The sequence below is a fragment of the Phyllostomus hastatus genome, unplaced genomic scaffold (genome assembly GCF_019186645.2).
Source record: "Phyllostomus hastatus isolate PE091 unplaced genomic scaffold, TTU_PhHast_1.1 phas_contig_98, whole genome shotgun sequence".
Lineage (NCBI taxonomy): Eukaryota > Metazoa > Chordata > Mammalia > Chiroptera > Phyllostomidae > Phyllostomus > Phyllostomus hastatus.
This window is the reverse complement of record NW_025333999.1, coordinates 4,539,566-4,556,380: the sequence shown is the minus strand read 5'-3', so window position 1 is coordinate 4,556,380 and position 16,815 is coordinate 4,539,566. Positions and strand designations below refer to the sequence as shown.

Genomic DNA, 16,815 nt, shown 5'->3' with positions numbered 1-16,815 from the left:
TTTTAATCCATTCATCCATTAGGAGACATTGGGTTGTTTCTACTTTTTGGCTATTTTGAATAATGCTGTGATGAACATTCATGTACAAGTTTTTGTTTTTTTAAACTATTTTATGTATTTATTTTTAGAGAGAGGGGAAGGGAGGGAGAACAAGAGGAAGAGAAACATGGATGTGTGAGAGAAACATCTATTGGTTGCCTCTTATATGCCCCTGACTAGGGACCTGGCCCGTAACCCAGGCCTGTGCCCTGATGGGGAATCGAACTGGTGATCTTTCAGTTTGCAGGATGATTGCTGCCCAACTCACTGAGCCACACCAGTCAGGGCTCATGTATAGGTTTTTATGTGGACGTGTCTTTTCATTTTTCTTAGGTAGGTATCCAGGAATGGAATTGGTGGGTCACATGATAACTGTGTTTAATTTTTGAGGATCTGCCAGACTGCTTTCCACAGCGGCTGCCCCATGTTTCACGGCCACCAACAGCGTATGAGTGTTCCAATGTCTCCACATCCTTGCCAACACTTTTTATTATCTATCTCTTTGTTTATAGTGGGTGTGAGTTGGGGCCTCACTGTGGTTTTGATTTTTGTTTCCCTGATGGCTAATGATAAATATTTCTCTCAGTTTATAAGTGTTCTTTTCATTTTCTTGATGTTGTCCTTAGGAGCACAAAAGTTTTACTTTTGATGATCTCACAGTTGGATCTGTTTTTGTTGTTGTGCTGTTGCTTGTGCTTTTGGTGTCCTATCTGCGAATCTTTGTCTAACTCAAGCTCTTACAGATTTGACTCCTATGTTTTCTTCTAAATGTTTTATAGTTCCACCTCTTACATTTAGGTCTTTGATTTCACTTTGAGTAATTTTTTGTATGTGGTGTGGGAGGGGGTCCCACCTTATTCTCTGGCATGTGGAGATCTAGTTGGCCCAGCACCATTTGTTGAGAAAGCTATTCTTTTCCCTTTGAATGGTCTTGGCACCTAGTGTACTTAATTTTAATTAATTTAAATCGAAAGAGGCACATGCAGTTGGCTGCTGCATTAGACAGCACACCTCAGGCACAAATGTGTGAGGGCTGCGCACTTCTCTCCGAGTAGGGAGAGCCACGCGCACAGATGTGCACGCACACGCTCGGTGTCTCTCTCAGACAGAGTGTCATTCCCCGATCTGCCCCCACACACGCAGACCAAACACAGTGCTCAGATGCTCCAGGCAGGTCCTATCCTCCCCCCAGGCCTATTCTGGGCATTTCCTGCTTCTTTGCCTTGGAGGGCCAGGACTTGAGCCCGATTCTGATGCTGACCTCTCCCCACTCCCTCCAGGGAAGTCAGCCTTGCACTGGGCTGCAGCCGTCAACAATGTGGAGGCCACCTTGGCCCTGCTCAAAAATGGAGCCAACAAGGACATGCAGGATAGCAAGGTGAGCCCCAGCCCTTGGCCCACCAGGGGGTCTGCCCTGGCACACACCTCCCCCTGTCGGGTAGCAGAGAGTGGGGTGGGGCAGGGTAGCGAGAGCATTCACTCTGCCTGCAGCCAGCTTTCAGGGACGGGGTCTGGGCCCAAGAGCCTCCAACAGTGGATCAGAGAGGAAAGCGTGTGGCAGCTGCTAGGTGACCTTGAGAAAGTTACTTAACTCCTCAGAACCTCGGTGTTCTCACCTGTGACTTGGAGCAGCAGCAGTGCCTGTCTCATGGTGTCTTAGGAGGATTCAGTGAGGTGGTGTGCCAAGTGCATCCTCAGTAAAAGGTCACCGTTACGATCGTTGTTTAAAAAGCTTTGCAAGGTGGCGTTAATGCCTGAAGCATCCAGTCTTTTGGTGTCTCTGGGCCACACTGGAAGAAGAAGAGTTGTCTTGGGCCACACATTAAATACAATGTGAAATGTAGTCACACACACAAAAAGTCTCATCATGTTTTCAGTAAATTTACGATGTTGTGTGGGGCCATATTCATAGCCACCCCGGGCCACACTGGGCCTCAGGCCATGGGTTGGACACCCCTGCACACATTTTGCAGATGAGAAGACTGAGGCTAAAAGGAAGACAGGGATGGATTCTGTCTTTATTTAAAATTTCTGCCTTTTATTTATTAAGGATTTTTGGCATTGATTTAAATTATTTTTAAAAACATTGCATTGCAATATTTATTTGGATGACTGAGGTTTTTGATGCCCCCTTAAATTTTGTGCCTAAGGTGAGTGCCCCACTCTCCTCACCCTATTCCTGGCTCTTGGGCCTGTCACTCAGTAGGTGCTCCATGAATGTGGTTTACGTAAAAGAACTTGCCAGGCTCCCCCGTCAGAGCTGGGAGTTAGCTGAACCCAGGTCTGTCAGTCTGGAGAGTAGAAGCTCTTAGCTCTCAGGCTCCATCAAGGGATGGAGGTCTTGGTGGTGTTGGCCAGGAGTTCACCCTGGCCCTTGTGACCCTGACATGTTGTGGGTTCTGGGCTCCCCCCAGGAGGAGACGCCACTGTTCCTGGCTGCCCGGGAGGGCAGCTATGAGGCTGCCAAGCTCCTGCTGGATCACTTTGCCAACCGGGAGATCACCGACCACCTGGACAGGCTGCCACGTGATGTGGCCCAGGAGAGGCTGCACCAGGACATCGTGCGCTTGCTGGACCAGCCTAGTGGGCCTCGTAGCCCCCCGGGCCCCCACAGCCTGGGGACCCTGCTCTGCCCACCAGGGGCCTTCCTCCCTGGCCTCAAGGTGGCACAGTCTGGGGGCAAGAAGAGCCGGAGACTGCCAGGGAAAGCAGGGCTGGGACCACAGGGAACCCGGGGTCGGGGCAAGAAGCTGACACTGGCCTGTCCAGGCCCCCTGGCTGAGAGCTCAGTCACGCTATCGCCTGTGGACTCTCTGGACTCCCCACGGCCCTTTGGTGGGCCCCCTGCATCTCCTGGAGGCTTCTCCCTCGAGGGGCCCTATGTGGGTGCCACTGCCACGGCTGTGTCCCTGGCACAGTTGGGTGGGGCCGGCCGGGCAGGTCTAGGGCGCCAGCCCCCTGGGGGCTGCGTGCTCAGCCTGGGCTTGCTGAACCCTGTGGCTGTTCCCCTCGACTGGGCCCGGCTGCCCCCACCTGCCCCACCAGGTCCTTCATTCCTGTTGCCACTGGCGCCAGGACCCCAGCTGTTGAACGCCGGGACCCCTGTGTCTCCCCAGGAGCGGCCCTCACCATATATGGCAGCCCCAGGACATGGTGAGGAGTATCCAGTACCCGGGGCCCATGGCAGCCCCCCCAAGGCTCGCTTCCTCCGGGTCCCCAGTGAGCATCCCTACCTGACCCCATCCCCCGAGTCCCCCGAGCACTGGGCCAGCCCCTCGCCCCCCTCACTCTCGGACTGGTCCGACTCCACACCCAGTCCGGCCACTGCCACTGGGGCCGTGGCCACAGCCACTGGAACACTGCCTGCCCAGCCGCTCTCCCTGGCTGTCCCCGGCCCCCTAGTTCAGGCCCAGACCCACCTGGGGCCGCAGCCTGAAGTCACCCCCAAGAGGCAGGTGTTGGCTTGAGATACTCCTCAGTTCTTGGATTTTGGGGGGCTGAAGAGATACCCCATCCTGATTCTCTTGTCACTCTCTCTCCCTCTCTCCCTTCTTTCCTTTAATCCTTTTCACTCTCTTCTCTCTCTACCAACCCTCCTGCACCCCCTACCCCTGCAGTGTGACTGAGACAGGTCACCAGCCTAGGGCTTCAGCCTTCCTTTATTTATAAGGGGTTCAGGCTGACCCCCACCCGTGGATCTTGTGATGAGTCTGGGACCTCCTCCGGCCCCCCTTCCTGCTCCCCAGGTCTCCCTTCCTTCCTCTCTTGCTTCCTCGGACCTATCTCACTCCTCACACTCTGGCATGAGTGGATTTTTTTTTTTTTTTACATTTTGTATAGAAACAAATTCATTTAAGCAAACTTATTATTATTATTTTTTACAAACTATATATATGGAGACATTCCCTGCCCCCTGCAAACCTCCCCCCAGTGCCCCCGTGGGGCTGAGTCTGTGGGCCCGTTTGGCCAAGCTGGATTCTGTGTACCGAGTACACAGGCATGACTAGGACCCTGTGTACTGAGTACATGACCCTGGTGTGTACTGAGTGGGCACCCTTGGGTGCACCCTCTGGGGCCAGGGGTTGGCGAGATGCCAGAGCCTCCTCCCCACCCCACCCTCCTCACTTCACTGCATTCCAGATGGAGCTTGTTCTGTAGCTTTGCTGGGGGAGGGCCCTTCTGCCTCAGAGAGCCCAACCCCAGAGAACCCCCCACTGCAGAGCCTGGACCACCGCCCTTTAGGAACTGGAGGTCAGGGGGTGGGAACATGAGGACCAGGGAGATATGGCCATTTCACTTGGTCTCCCTGCACACAGGAGACTGCGGGACGGGAAGGAGTTGCCTGGCACTCCCCTGGGCCAGCCCCATGGCAGAATAGAAGTATTTTTAGGCTATTTTTGTAATATGGCTTCTGATCACAATCCCTGTGTAGCTAAGTTCCCGGGCCTTGCATTGTACAGCCCCCGCTCCTGTTACCACCTAATAAAGGAATAGTTAACACTCAGTGTTATTGACCTGTGCCTAGACGGTGGTGGGGAGTGGTAGTGGTGGGGCTTCTGTCTCTCCAAAGCTAACCTGAGTTCCCATCTGGTTAAACCCATTCGACTTGCCTGCCTACATCTACTTCTTCCTCTTTTGTCTAATGACTCCATTGAGTGGATCTGGGTGGCCACCTGACTTAGGATGAGCCAATCAGATTTATTTGAAAACGTTTACTGAAAATGCAAAGAAAGCCATCAGTCCATTGGTGGAGCTTTTAAGGCCACCAGCAGGCAGATTAAGAAGTATGGGTGGCCAGTTTGGAGTGGCGGGCACTTCTGCAAACAACAGAGGAATGGAGCTAATATGCAGGGAGAATCAGATGAGTGCCAAATGGTTGTCAGGTTGGAAGGGGTCTCAGTTTCAGAAGTCTCCACTACAGTTCATTGAGTGGCCATCCCCTTGACAGCACTGTTGTTTGTTGCCTTCTAAGTGCCTGATGCAGGTTTTGCTTGAAAGTCACCTCCACCTCAGGCTTCCTTGGGGGCTGGAGACCACACTGCATCCACGTAATAAGTGCTCCTTTACATACACTTGGGTGGGTTCTATGTCTCATACCTAATTGTGTTGCAAGATGAGGTTGTGTTCACACTGGTATTGTCCAGGAAAAGAGGATGGGATAGTGTTCACTGATTCCCCATCACTTGGAGTGCCTTTGGTTGCATGTGACCCAGAAGTCAACCCAGCTGGCTTAGATAAAACAAAAAATTCATTAGCTCATGTAACTGAAAAGGACCAGTCTCGGGAGAAATTTGATGTAGTGACTCAGACAAGGGCTGGCTTTCTCTTCATCTCTACAGATTTTTCTCTGGGTATTAGCGTCATCCTCTGGCTCCAGGTGGTGTCCAGCCCTACTTCTCTTCCCACCTGCACAGCTTTAGCCTTCCATCTGTTGCAAAGTTGGTGCATGTTGCACTTGACGGGGGACTAAGAAGCTTCTAATCTTGGGGTTGATTTTGTATTGGCTCCAGTTGGATCATGCGCCCATCCTCTTACTGAGGGTTTTGCAACGTTGACACAACTGACATTTGGGGCCAGATCATCCTTTGCTAGAGGGTGCTTGCCTGTGCATTGAGGGATGTTTAATGGCATCCCTGGTCCCTACGCACTAGATGCTCCTTCACTGTGACAACCAAAAGTGTCTCCAGGCATTGCCAGTTGTCCCGTGGTGTTGGTGGTGGGCACTGCTTTTCAGCACGGCTGCTCTATTCAGTCACTATGGCCATGGGATATGGGAAGCACTGATTCCTTAAAGCAATCAGTCTGTGCCCTGGAACCGGGGTTGGGGGAACCTGGGGGGCAATCAGGTTTGTAGAAGCAGGAATTCTGTGGAAGCAACTAATAAATACCCCCTGCTGCTTCCTAGGGGGTTCCAGTGGAAGGAACCCCAGCTGCCACACAAGGCATTGCCTGGTGACACAGGCTCTGTTAGCTTTTTTCCCGTCTTTTCTCATCACTCCCCTGCTTGTATTTTCTGGGATCACCTTGAAAATAAACCTACTTCTACTCACATCTTTGCCTCTGCTTCTGGGAGAACTCAAGATACGGCAGGTGTTGGTACACAGTGGGAGTTTGCAAAATCATGAGACTGTACTCATGTCCAGTCATGACATTCAGTTCATGAGGTTGAATTTCTCAGCTAGAGCTCTTGTGTGCACTGCAGCAAGGTGCACATTTGCCAGAATATGCAAACAACCTAATGTCCGTCAGCAGATGAACGGATAAAGGTGTGTGTAGATCTTTCTTATACTGGGGATGTGTCTTTCAGGGGGACCAGGAGTTTGCCAGCAGGTTCGGAGGAGGGGAGGGGCAAACCGGTGTGACACGGCATGGACATCTCACAAGAAGGGTTAGCAATTTGGAATGGCTGTGGTTACGCCTCCCTTCCTTATTAATTTAACACATGGACGTGTGTTGGTTTGCACGGAACAGTGGCTGGATTTGGAACTGGAGAAGTTACCAGGGGCCAGATCACAAGAATCATACATGTGAAGACAGAGAATTTTAAACTTTGAGGGCAGCGGGGAGCCATGGAAGGTTCCAGAATAGAGAGGGCACACAGCTGGAGCCCTTGTTCTGGTGGCCAGTGCAGAGGACAGACTAGATGAAGGCGATACTGCGAGATTTTGCAATAGGGGAGAATGTTGCAGCTTGAGTTAGGGCACATGGAGGGGATGGGGAAATGGAGGAGGAAGAGTAGAGAAGACTTAGCAACTAATGAATTCTGGGGACAGCCAAGAGAGAGGGATGGAGGGGCTTCAGTCACTCTGAGAAGTTAAGTGGGGCGACATTTGTGTAACAACATCAAGTGATCCACTTCTTCCTTCCTGCCTTGAGGGCAGGCTGGGATGCATTTTCCCGGGGTAGCAGCCTTGCCCAGCACGCAGCGGACACTGAGGGCCCTGGGGAGCACTGATAAAGTGAGGAGTGCATTTGTGACAGCTACTCACAAGAAGAAATCATAATTAGTCTTTTCCTATTTTTTGCCATGAGAGCCTGGGGGCTGGAGAAGCAGACCCTGGGGTCTCTAGTTTCCAGGAGGGAAAAAACCCTCAGGGTGTCATCAGCCTGAGCCCTGGGGGGCTTGTTAGTGGCTGGGGGGGCTTGTTAGTGGCTGGGGGTCCCTGGGACAGCAGCTCTAGGGACCCCCTATATAAAAGGACCCAGGTCCTCAGCCCCTCCCCTCTCAGGTGGTGAGCAGTGAGCGATGCAGGCAGACAAGAACCTTGGCCATGGTGAGTGTGTATTCGGGGTCTTTGCTGGGCTGGGGAAGCCACCCCAAACCTACCCCCAGCTCATGTGTGGTCTGAGCACACAGGGTACCAAGTGCACACACACGTGCCTGCAAGCAGCAGGCACAGACATGCACACATGTACCTGGGAGCTTCATAGGCATGAACGCACACATACCCACATAGAGTCATTCAGTGGCAAGGGCTCAAAGGTGGTGGGATGGCACTTCTGCTTTTGAGGGAGGGGTGCCTCCTGATGAGAAGAAAGAGGAAAAGACTCCAGACCCTAACCCCCTATGTTCCTTGTTCCTTACCCTCACTGTGGAAGTGGCATGGGCTTGCCCCTGAGCTCAGCACCCACGGGCTCCCTCTTACCCTCCCACCAAGCAGACAGCTAGCCTGGGGATCTCTCCATAGGTGCAATTTTCATAGGTTCTAGGTATGAAAATAAGGAACTTTCTAGTCCTGTAACCTGACTTCCTTTTGTCACAATTTGGACACCTTGAGGCAAACTCAGAGTCACGACTTCTCAGATATTGCAGGGTTAAATGTCAGCCCCATTTGGGAAGTCCCTCTTCTTCCTTCTTTCTGGGGTGACTGCAGGGGGCTGGCACAGGTGCCACTTCTGTGGGGAGGGTGGACTGGGGCCTGGCTGTCTGCATGAGCCACCAGGCTGGGTGTGTGTCTGCCCCCGGCATTCCCCGAGCTGAAGAGTTGGTCCCCTCTGACTCCTGGCTGGCTGGGTCCCACCCGCCCTCCTGCTGCCGCACTCCAGCTCCCACACCCTGCCCTTCACACCCACACCTCAGCCTGTCAGGAAATTCACTGGGCTCCACCTGCACGATCTGTCTGTAATTCGCCATCTCACCACCTCCACGGTCCCCACCCCACTCCAGCTCCCGTCCTCCCCACCCATGTTCCCTGAACTCTGTTCTCCCCCAGCGGCCAGAGGGCACCTGGGCACACCTGAGTTAGGTCACACCCCTGCTCTGCTCCCAGCCCTCCATGGCTTCCACGTCACTCGGTGCAGAAGCCGAAGTTCTCACTTCGACCCACAAGGCCCCACGGAACAAGCTCTCCTCGCTCTCTGCCCTTGCCTTCCTGCCTCACACTCACTCTTTCTGTCCCTCTTTCCCCTTGCTGCTGCTGTTCCCTGCACAGTTCAGTCTCACAGCTTTGCGCTGGCTGTCGCTTCCACCTAGGACACTCTCCCCTTAATAGCGTCTGGACTGATTTGCTCATTTCTTTCAAGTGTGAATTCAGGGCCTTTGCCTGTCTGGAGAAGCCACCTGGGCCCATCCCCAGCCCCAGCTGTGAGATCTGAACATGAGGGAGGGGAAACAAGAAATTCCAGGGCGACTGCACATTAACCCCCAACAAGCCCTTCCCTGACCATCCGATGTAAAACTGCAGCCCTCCTCAGATCCCTCGATTAAGTGCTCCGCTTATCTTTCTCTGTAGCACTTATTTTCTGATATGTAGTTTCACTATCACGTGCGTTGCTTATGCCCTCTAGAACGTTCTGCTCCTCCAAGGCTGGGATCTCCATCTGTTTAGTTCCCTGCTGTGTCCTCAGTGCCCAGAACAGCTCCCAGCACAGAACAGGTGCTCAATGTGTGTGTAGAATGAAAGAAAGGTGAGCCCGCAAACCCGCAGCCCCTTAAAGCACTGCTTCCAGAGACAGACTCCTGGCTCTGCACTCTGGCTTTGGTACCTCAATGGTGAGAATGTGAGCAGATCATCCCGTCAGTGCTCCCCTTCCCCAGCAGTGCAAAGCCAAGAACAATCCTGTTTCTCCTCGCAAGGAGTCTGAGACCAAAGGGTTTACAGCATTGTTCAGGGAATCTTATGAAATTATTTGTGAGCTCACAGGATCAGTCTCCACACCTGAGGATATTTTTATTGATTGAGGGTGGGGAGAGACATCACTGAGAGAGAGAGAGAGAGAGAGAGAGAGAGAGAGAGAGAGAGAGATCAGCTTCATGTGCCCTGACCGGGGATCGAACGTGCAATGTTTTGGTGCATGCAGCTCATGCTCTAACCACCTGAGCCACCACCCAGCCAGGGCAGTCTCCACTTTCACAGATAAGGCTCATGGGGCAAAACCAGATGCCCAGGGTCATACTGCCCCCAGTAAGAAGGCACCAACCTTCAAATGTAGGCCTGTCTGATTCCAGAGCTCAGGTCACAGAAGGGCTGTTTTGAGCTGAGAATTTCTGCTCTTTGTCATGGAATGTTTCTCAGGGAGTCCCTGGAGGCATGTGGGTAGAAGTTGGGTAATTGTGGTAGAACAGCCTCCTACACTGAAGGCATCTTCAAGACGCCCGGGAAGGTCTGACTTGTTCCTGTAAGCCATTTCCAGGTAATTATGAAGGTATGTTTCTCAATGTGAGGAGTTAGAACATATTTCATTGAGCTGTTTGTTAATTTTAAATACTCAGTCATATGGTATATGAGCCTTAATTTGATTTCATGAATTTTGGGAGGGGGCCTGGGTGTTCATTTTCTTCTTCTTCTTTTTAAATTTAAGTATAGTTGAATTGTAAGGTATTAATTTCAGATGTAAGATTGATATGTGTACATATTTGAAAATGACCAACCCAACAAGTGCAGTAAACATCTGTCACCACACATAGTTCCAATTTTTTTTCTTGTGATGAGGACTTTTAAGACTTACTCTCATAGCAACTTTACAATATACAATGCAGTGCTACAGACACCATGCCGTACATTACATCCCCAGGACTGATTTAGAACTGGAAGTTTTCATTTCTTCCTAATGATTATAGAGTTACTAAACACTTTTTAGGATCACAGCCTTTTCTAGTTTGCAGTTTGCCTGTAAATTTGTTTCAATTTAACTGTGTTTCATGATATTCAGAAATTATTTACATATATATTTCATGTATTTTTATTGATTGATTTTTGGAGAGAGGGAGGGGGAAGAGAGAGAGTGAGAAAAAAATCAATTTTTGTTTTACCTATTCATGCATTAACAATGTTTCATGATATTCAGAAACTGTGTTTTTTGATAGTCATGCCTGAATACTTCTTGCTCTGTGAAGTCTTCTAGGTAATTGAGTTCTTATCATTCCCTTTCTATAAGGGCTCTGAAGTTAAGTTACAGTAACTTCACTTCTCTGATATTAAGTTACATAAAAGGGTCCCTTTCAGATGTATGCTCTGGGTGTATTGCCCAGTGTGCTGCTTCTCAGATCTGGATTTCCTAAGTGGAGGCAGAGATTTGTGTTTCTGGACTTGCATTTTGCTTTAGTTTCTGAAGCTTTCAAGTCAGGCTTCCCTTGTTTTTTCATAGCAAACCCTTTAGAGGGTCTCACTGGAGTTTTCCTACACTGCATATTCTTTTAGGTTTACTCGTGCCAGGTCAGGGGTTGGCAAACTGCACCCTCAGGGCCAAATCCGCTCTATTGCCTGTTTTTGTAAATACAGCTTTATTGAAACACAGCCACGACACTCGCTTACATGTGTGACACAGCTTGTACAGAAACCGTGTGCACCCCTGGGCTTCATCAACACGGCTGCTTGCTTCCTGCTAACTGCTTTTCCTTTCTTCCTGAAAAAAAAAAATAGGCATCCTCCTCATTGCCTATTTGCTTCTGTTAAGTTCTTCAATGGTCCTGACTTGTCTTATCTTTTCTTTTTTTTCACATTCAGTTTTTTAAAAAACAATTCTCACCTGTGGATGTTTATTGATTTTTTTTGGAGAGAGGAAGGGAGGGAAAGAGAGAGACGTTGGCCGCCTCCCACACGCACCCCACAGGATCGAACCAGCAGCCTGGGTCTGTGCTCTGACGGGGAAGCCAACCCCCAACTTTTGGATGTACAACCAACTGAGCCACCTGGCCAGGTCTTATCTTTGTAACCAGAATGTCTCTGGAGCAAGTGATAGGAGAACTCAAGAGTTAAAGACTTTAGCCCTGGCCGGTGCTCTGTCTATTGAGTGTAGGCCTGTACACTTCAGGGCACATGCCTGGTTGGTGGGCCGGGTCCCCAGTTGGGAGCGTGCAGGAGGCAACCAGTCAATCTTTCTCTCCCTCTCTCCCTCCCTCCCCTCTTTCTAAAAATAAAATTAATAAAAATTTTAAAAAAGAATTAAATATTTTAGCCATGGTTCCAGCTGAGAGGCTTAAGTGATTCACGCCTGTGGAAAGCTGCTGTTCCCGGAGCCAGAACACCTGGCCTATGTGACTCCGGGAGGCTGAGGAGCAATTCGACCTTTGTGCCCCAGGGGGCCTGGGGCCACTGGGTTCCGGGGAGGGGATGTCTTCCAGAGGCAGATAAAGAACTGTTGCTCAGCAAGTAAAGAAATACTAGGAAAATCGCAGCTGGACTGCAACTCTTACCTAATTGACCTTTTCTCCAAACCCCTTACCTACCCTTTTCTTTTCCTTATAGAAAGGTCAGCTTGAGATGAGATGTTAAGATGGATTTTAGGGCACACACCTGCCATCTTTGCTGGCATCTCAATACAGAACCCATACAGATTCAATCCCTGCTGAACTGATTAGTTCTGCTGGTGACAGGCAGCACCAGTGCTGACTTTCTGCTTTCACAAGCACTTAAAGAAATCTTTTATTGATTCTAGAGAGAGAGAGGAAGGGATGGAGAAAGAGGGAGAGAAACATTGATGTGAGAAATGTAACCAGAATGTCTCTGGAGCAAGTGATAGGAGAACTCAAGAGTTAAAGACGTTGTAAGAGACATTTAAAGTCTTTATAAGACTTTATGTAAGAGACATCAATCAGTTGTCTCTTACACGTGCCCTGACTGAGGATTGAACCCACAACCCAGGCACGTGCCCTGACTGGGAACTGAAATGGCGACCTTTCAGTTTACAGGATAATGCCCAACCGAGCCACGCTGGCCAGAGTGTTGACCAACCACATTTTTGTTGTTTTCTTCTATATTTTTAGAGCTAAAATCTAAAATTTGCTTTGCCAGAATTGAACTTACAGGAAACTTCCAAAGCATTTAAATGATCATTGTCCATTTCTTCTGCTCCCTTGCTGTGGATGAGTCTTTTTAGGGGCAGAGCCATTCATTTTTTCCCCCTCTTCCTGTGAGGATCACTGACTTGCAGATTACCCCAAGTGCCACTAGATGGCAGATAAATCGGGACTCTGGTGGTGTGCTGGAGGATCTCCAGGCTGAGCTATGTTTATCTCTGAACCAATGAACTTTTGATAAGCAGGGAAAGATTGCATTAGGACCATTTCCCTTCAGACAGCGTCCCATGTTCCAAATGAGTACAAATGCTCTCAAAAACACCCCAAGATAGATTTTTTCCCCCTGAGATAGAGGAATCAATGATAACAATTCAGGATTCCTACTGAAGTCTCATAATTTGAATTAAAATGGTTGGGCATTTCAGAGTTACTTTCCACTTAATGAGTAGAGGTAAGTCCATTGGGCACAAAGCCCAGGGCCCCCAGTTCTATTAAGGGGGCCCATAAAGTTGGTGAAATTTCTTTTTGAGATCAGAAGAGATAAACAAAGCGGTAGGGTTGAAGATTGTCTTCATGTTTACATCACTGCAGACTTAAAGTATAAAAAAACTAAGTTTTGATAAAATTTAAGTAAATTTTGAAAATGACAATGACAGAAGCTTTGTCTTTCTTGGGTTCTTGCTCTTGTTCTTTCTCCGGTTCTCGGGTCTGTAGCAGACACTGTAAATTCTTGGCCCACATCCCCTTGGCTTTTATTATTTCCTTGAATTCCCTGTACACGTGGCAAGTGGGAAGTGCTGGGAGATTACTGTCTTCTGGCAGAAACTCCCAAGCAATGACAAAGGCGGGGTTCATGCATAAACACACCAGAGTGAAATTCTCGTTGCCCATGATGGTGATTTTCTTGACAAACTACCTTCTGTTATCTGTTTCCTTCCTCCACTCCCCTACCTGTGTTTTGGGAGGTCATGTCCCAGATAAACTATTTGCTCTTGAATTCTTTCCTCAGGATATGGTTCTAGGGGACTCATATTAAAGCAATAGTATGCTCACTATCTCTCCCTACTCCAAATATCTACTCCTTATAGGTTCCTGTAATTTTCTTTTCTTTTTAAAAAATTGAAATGTATTTGACATATAACATTGTTTAAGTTTAAGGTGTATAACATGTTAATTTGATACATTTATATGTTGTAATATAGTTGCCATTGTAGCAATAATTAGCACCTCTGTCCCGTCACAGAATTGTCTTTGTGTATGTGTGGTGGGAATAATTAAGATCTAGTCTTTTAGCAAGTTTGATAATTATAACACAGTATTGTTGTCTGTATTCACTCTACTGTGCATTAGAGCTCTAGGACTTATTTATCTACTGTTTGCAAGTTTGTACCCGTAAACATCTCTCCTCTCCTTACTGTTTTTTATGAGTTTAACTCTTTCAGATTCCACATATGAGTGCGATCATAAGGTATTTGTCTTTTTTTGTCTGACGCGTTTCACTGAGTGCAGGGGTGTCAAACTCATTTTCACTGGAGGCCACATCAGCCTCCTGGCTGATTGGCTGATTGTTGCCTTTAAAGGCCAAATGTAATTTTAGACTGTATAAATGTAACTACCCTTAACAATTAAGTGAGAGCTCAGTGCTGCTGGGCTGGATGAAACAAGGTGGAGGGCCAGGTTCGGCCCGCGGGCCTTGTGTTTGCCACCTGTGACTTAGAGTAAGGCCCTTGAGGTCCGTCCATGCACATGGTGGGGTTTCAGTCTTTCTCATGACTGAATAAATATTCCACTGTTCATATCACCACATCTCCATGGCCCACTCAGCCGCTGATGGGCACTCAGGTTGTCTCCATATCTACGATTTCTTGTTATTGAAGAGACACTTGCTAGCTGGATGATATTAGGAAAACAAGTGACATCATTTCTGAGTCTCTCTTTTCTTCTTTGTAAAACAAGGATGATTCTCTCGCCCTGCCAATCCCAGCTGTGAGGGAGATCCTTAGTCATTTGCTCTATTGCATTTACCCTGTCTTTTCTTCTCAGACTCCTAAAAAGCAGTGGGAAAATGCCACCTGGCTGGTGACGGAGTTTGTGCTGGTGGGTTTCTCCAGCCTCCCAGGCCTGAGGACCACCCTTTTCACGCTGTTCTTCCTCATGTACCTAGTCACCCTCAGCGGCAATGTCACCATCATCACCATTATCCATGTGGATCGGAGCCTTCACACACCCATGTACCGCTTCCTGGCAGTGCTGTCCCTCTCCGAGACCTGCTACACGCTGGTCACCATCCCTAACATGCTGGCCCACCTGCTCATGGAGAGCCAAGCCATCCCCATCGCCGTCTGCTGGGCACAGATGTTCTTCTTCCTGGGTCTGGGTTGCAGCCACTGCTTCCTCCTGACCCTGATGGGCTACGACCGCTATGTAGCCATCTGCCACCCTCTGCACTACTCGGTGATCATGAGGCCTACAGTCTGTCTCTGCCTGGGAGCCCTGGTTTTCTGTGGGGGGCTCTCAGTGGCCTTGATCGAGACCAGCATGATCTTCTCCTCACCTTTCTGCAACAGCAACCGTGTGGAGCACTTCTTCTGCGATATCGCCCCAGTGCTGAAGCTTAGCTGCGGGGAGAGTGCAGGCAAAGCTCTGGCCATCTTCTTCCTCAGCGTCCTCGTTGTGCTGGTCTCCTTCCTCCTCATCCTCCTCTCCTACGCCCTCATCGGGGCTGCCATCCTGAGGATCCGCTCGGCCGCCGGCCGCCACAGGGCCTTCTCCACCTGCGCAGCCCACCTCACGGTGGTCATTGTGCACTTCGGCTGCGCCTCCATCATCTACCTGCGGCCGCAGTCTGGAGGAAACCCTGACCAGGACCGCCTGGTGGCTGTCTTCTACACGGTGGTGACGCCGCTGCTGAACCCCGTGGCGTACACCCTGCGCAACAAGGAGGTGAGGGTGGCTCTGAGGAGGACGCTGGCACGAAGCTGCGGGGTTTCTAAATAACCGCTTGCTCTGCAATCCTGCTCTGGCTTTCCCGTGACCGTGTGCCCCCGCCCGACATTCAGTTTCCTCACCTGGAAAACGGGAGCCGCTCCCAGAACCTTAAATGAAATGCGCTATTTCATGAGGCAATGAACAAACAGTTCCTGAGACCTAGCACGCACTCGGTAAAGGCTTCCTTTTCCTTTCTTCTTGATTACCTTGGCTTTGTGGGGGTGGCGGGTGGAGTGCAATACGGTCTGAGATGCAGGATAGTTGCCTGTGGAGGGCCCCAATGGCCCTGCCCAACCTTGACAGGCCGTGGAAGATAGTAATTTAGGCAGCAGTGAGCAGGGACTGATACCAGGACCAGCACCCCTTTATTTTGTCTTATTCGGAACTTCTCTGATTTTTTTTGGAGGGGCGCTGTTTGCCACCAACCCAAGGCTGCCCTTACTTTTTCCTGTGGGATTGCGCACTCAACTGCTGTTGTTTTCACGATTGTCCTCCGCCTCTCTTTCCTTTGGAGCCTATGTTTCTTTGTTGCAATGATGGGAAAAAAAGAAGGAAGGGAGAATTTAAAAAATTTTATCGTGATAAAAATATATATATATATATATATAAATCAAAATTTGTTTAGTGCACCATTCAGTGGCATTAATTACATTTACAACCTTGTGCAACCATCTCTATAGTCTGTTTCCCAGACTTTTTCCCATCTGAAACCGAAACTCTGTACCCATTCGGCAACGACTCCCCATTTCCCCTCCTCCCAGTCTCTGGTAACTGCTAATCTACTTTCCGTTACTATGGATTTGTCATTCTGGGTGTTTGATATAAGTGAAATAATTTAATATATGTCCTTTTGTGTCTGGCTTATTTCACTTAGCTTTATGTTTTGAAGGTTCATCCAAGTTGTAACATGTATCAGAACCTCATTTTTTTGATGGCTGAGTTTGCCATTGCATGGACATACATTCTGCTTATCCATTTATCTGTTAGGAAACTTGGGTTGTTTCTACCTGTTGGCTACTGTGAACAATGCTGCTATGACTGTTTGCATGTAAGCATCTGTGTGAGTCCCTGTTTTCAGTTGTTTGGGTCGGTACCTAGGAGTGGAATTATTGGATCATAAGGTAATTATTTGTTTCATGAGGATTCACCAAACTGCTTTCCATAGCACTGTATGTTCCTATCAGCAGTGTATGAGCATTGCAGTTTTTACACATGGTTGCCAACTCTTGTTATGTTCCATTAAAAAAATTTATTGCTATCCTACTCGATGCCAAATGGTATCTCACTGTGGTTTTGTAGTTCACTTTTGTATAATTAAACCCTGGCGATGGACTGAAATCAGCCAAACTATCTTCTCTGACCCCAGTGAAATGACATGAGAAATCAGTAACAGAAGGAAAACTGGATACTTCACAAATATGTGGCAATTAAACAACACATTCTTTAAAATTTTTTTAAAAGATTTTATTTACTTACTTTTTTTTTTTTAGAAAGAGGGGAAGGGAGGGAGAAAGACAGGGGGAGAAACATCAATGTGAGAGAGACACATC

At 48.9% G+C, this 16,815-nt stretch overlaps 2 protein-coding genes across 3 annotated transcripts in view; both read left to right on the top strand.

The window, feature by feature from the left end:
* NOTCH3 (notch receptor 3) overlaps window positions 1–4,544 on the top strand; it is a 31,432-nt gene extending 26,888 nt beyond the window's left edge. For both annotated transcript variants that reach the window (XM_045853030.1, XM_045853029.1), the window contains 2 exons: window positions 1,320–1,417; window positions 2,454–4,544. In XM_045853030.1, the coding sequence (XP_045708986.1) occupies window positions 1,320–1,417; window positions 2,454–3,506 (1,151 nt within the window). In that variant the 3' untranslated portion in view covers window positions 3,507–4,544. The remainder of the gene's footprint in view (window positions 1–1,319; window positions 1,418–2,453) is intronic.
* Window positions 4,545–9,584: 5,040 nt separating this feature from the next.
* On the top strand, window positions 9,585–15,274 carry LOC123828568 (olfactory receptor 10T2-like). Its single transcript, XM_045853620.1, has 2 exons — window positions 9,585–9,684; window positions 14,321–15,274. The coding sequence occupies exons 1-2, from the start codon at window positions 9,679–9,681 to the stop codon at window positions 15,272–15,274; spliced, it is 960 nt and encodes a 319-aa protein (XP_045709576.1). The 5' UTR covers window positions 9,585–9,678.
* The last annotated feature ends 1,541 nt before the right edge of the window (window positions 15,275–16,815 follow it).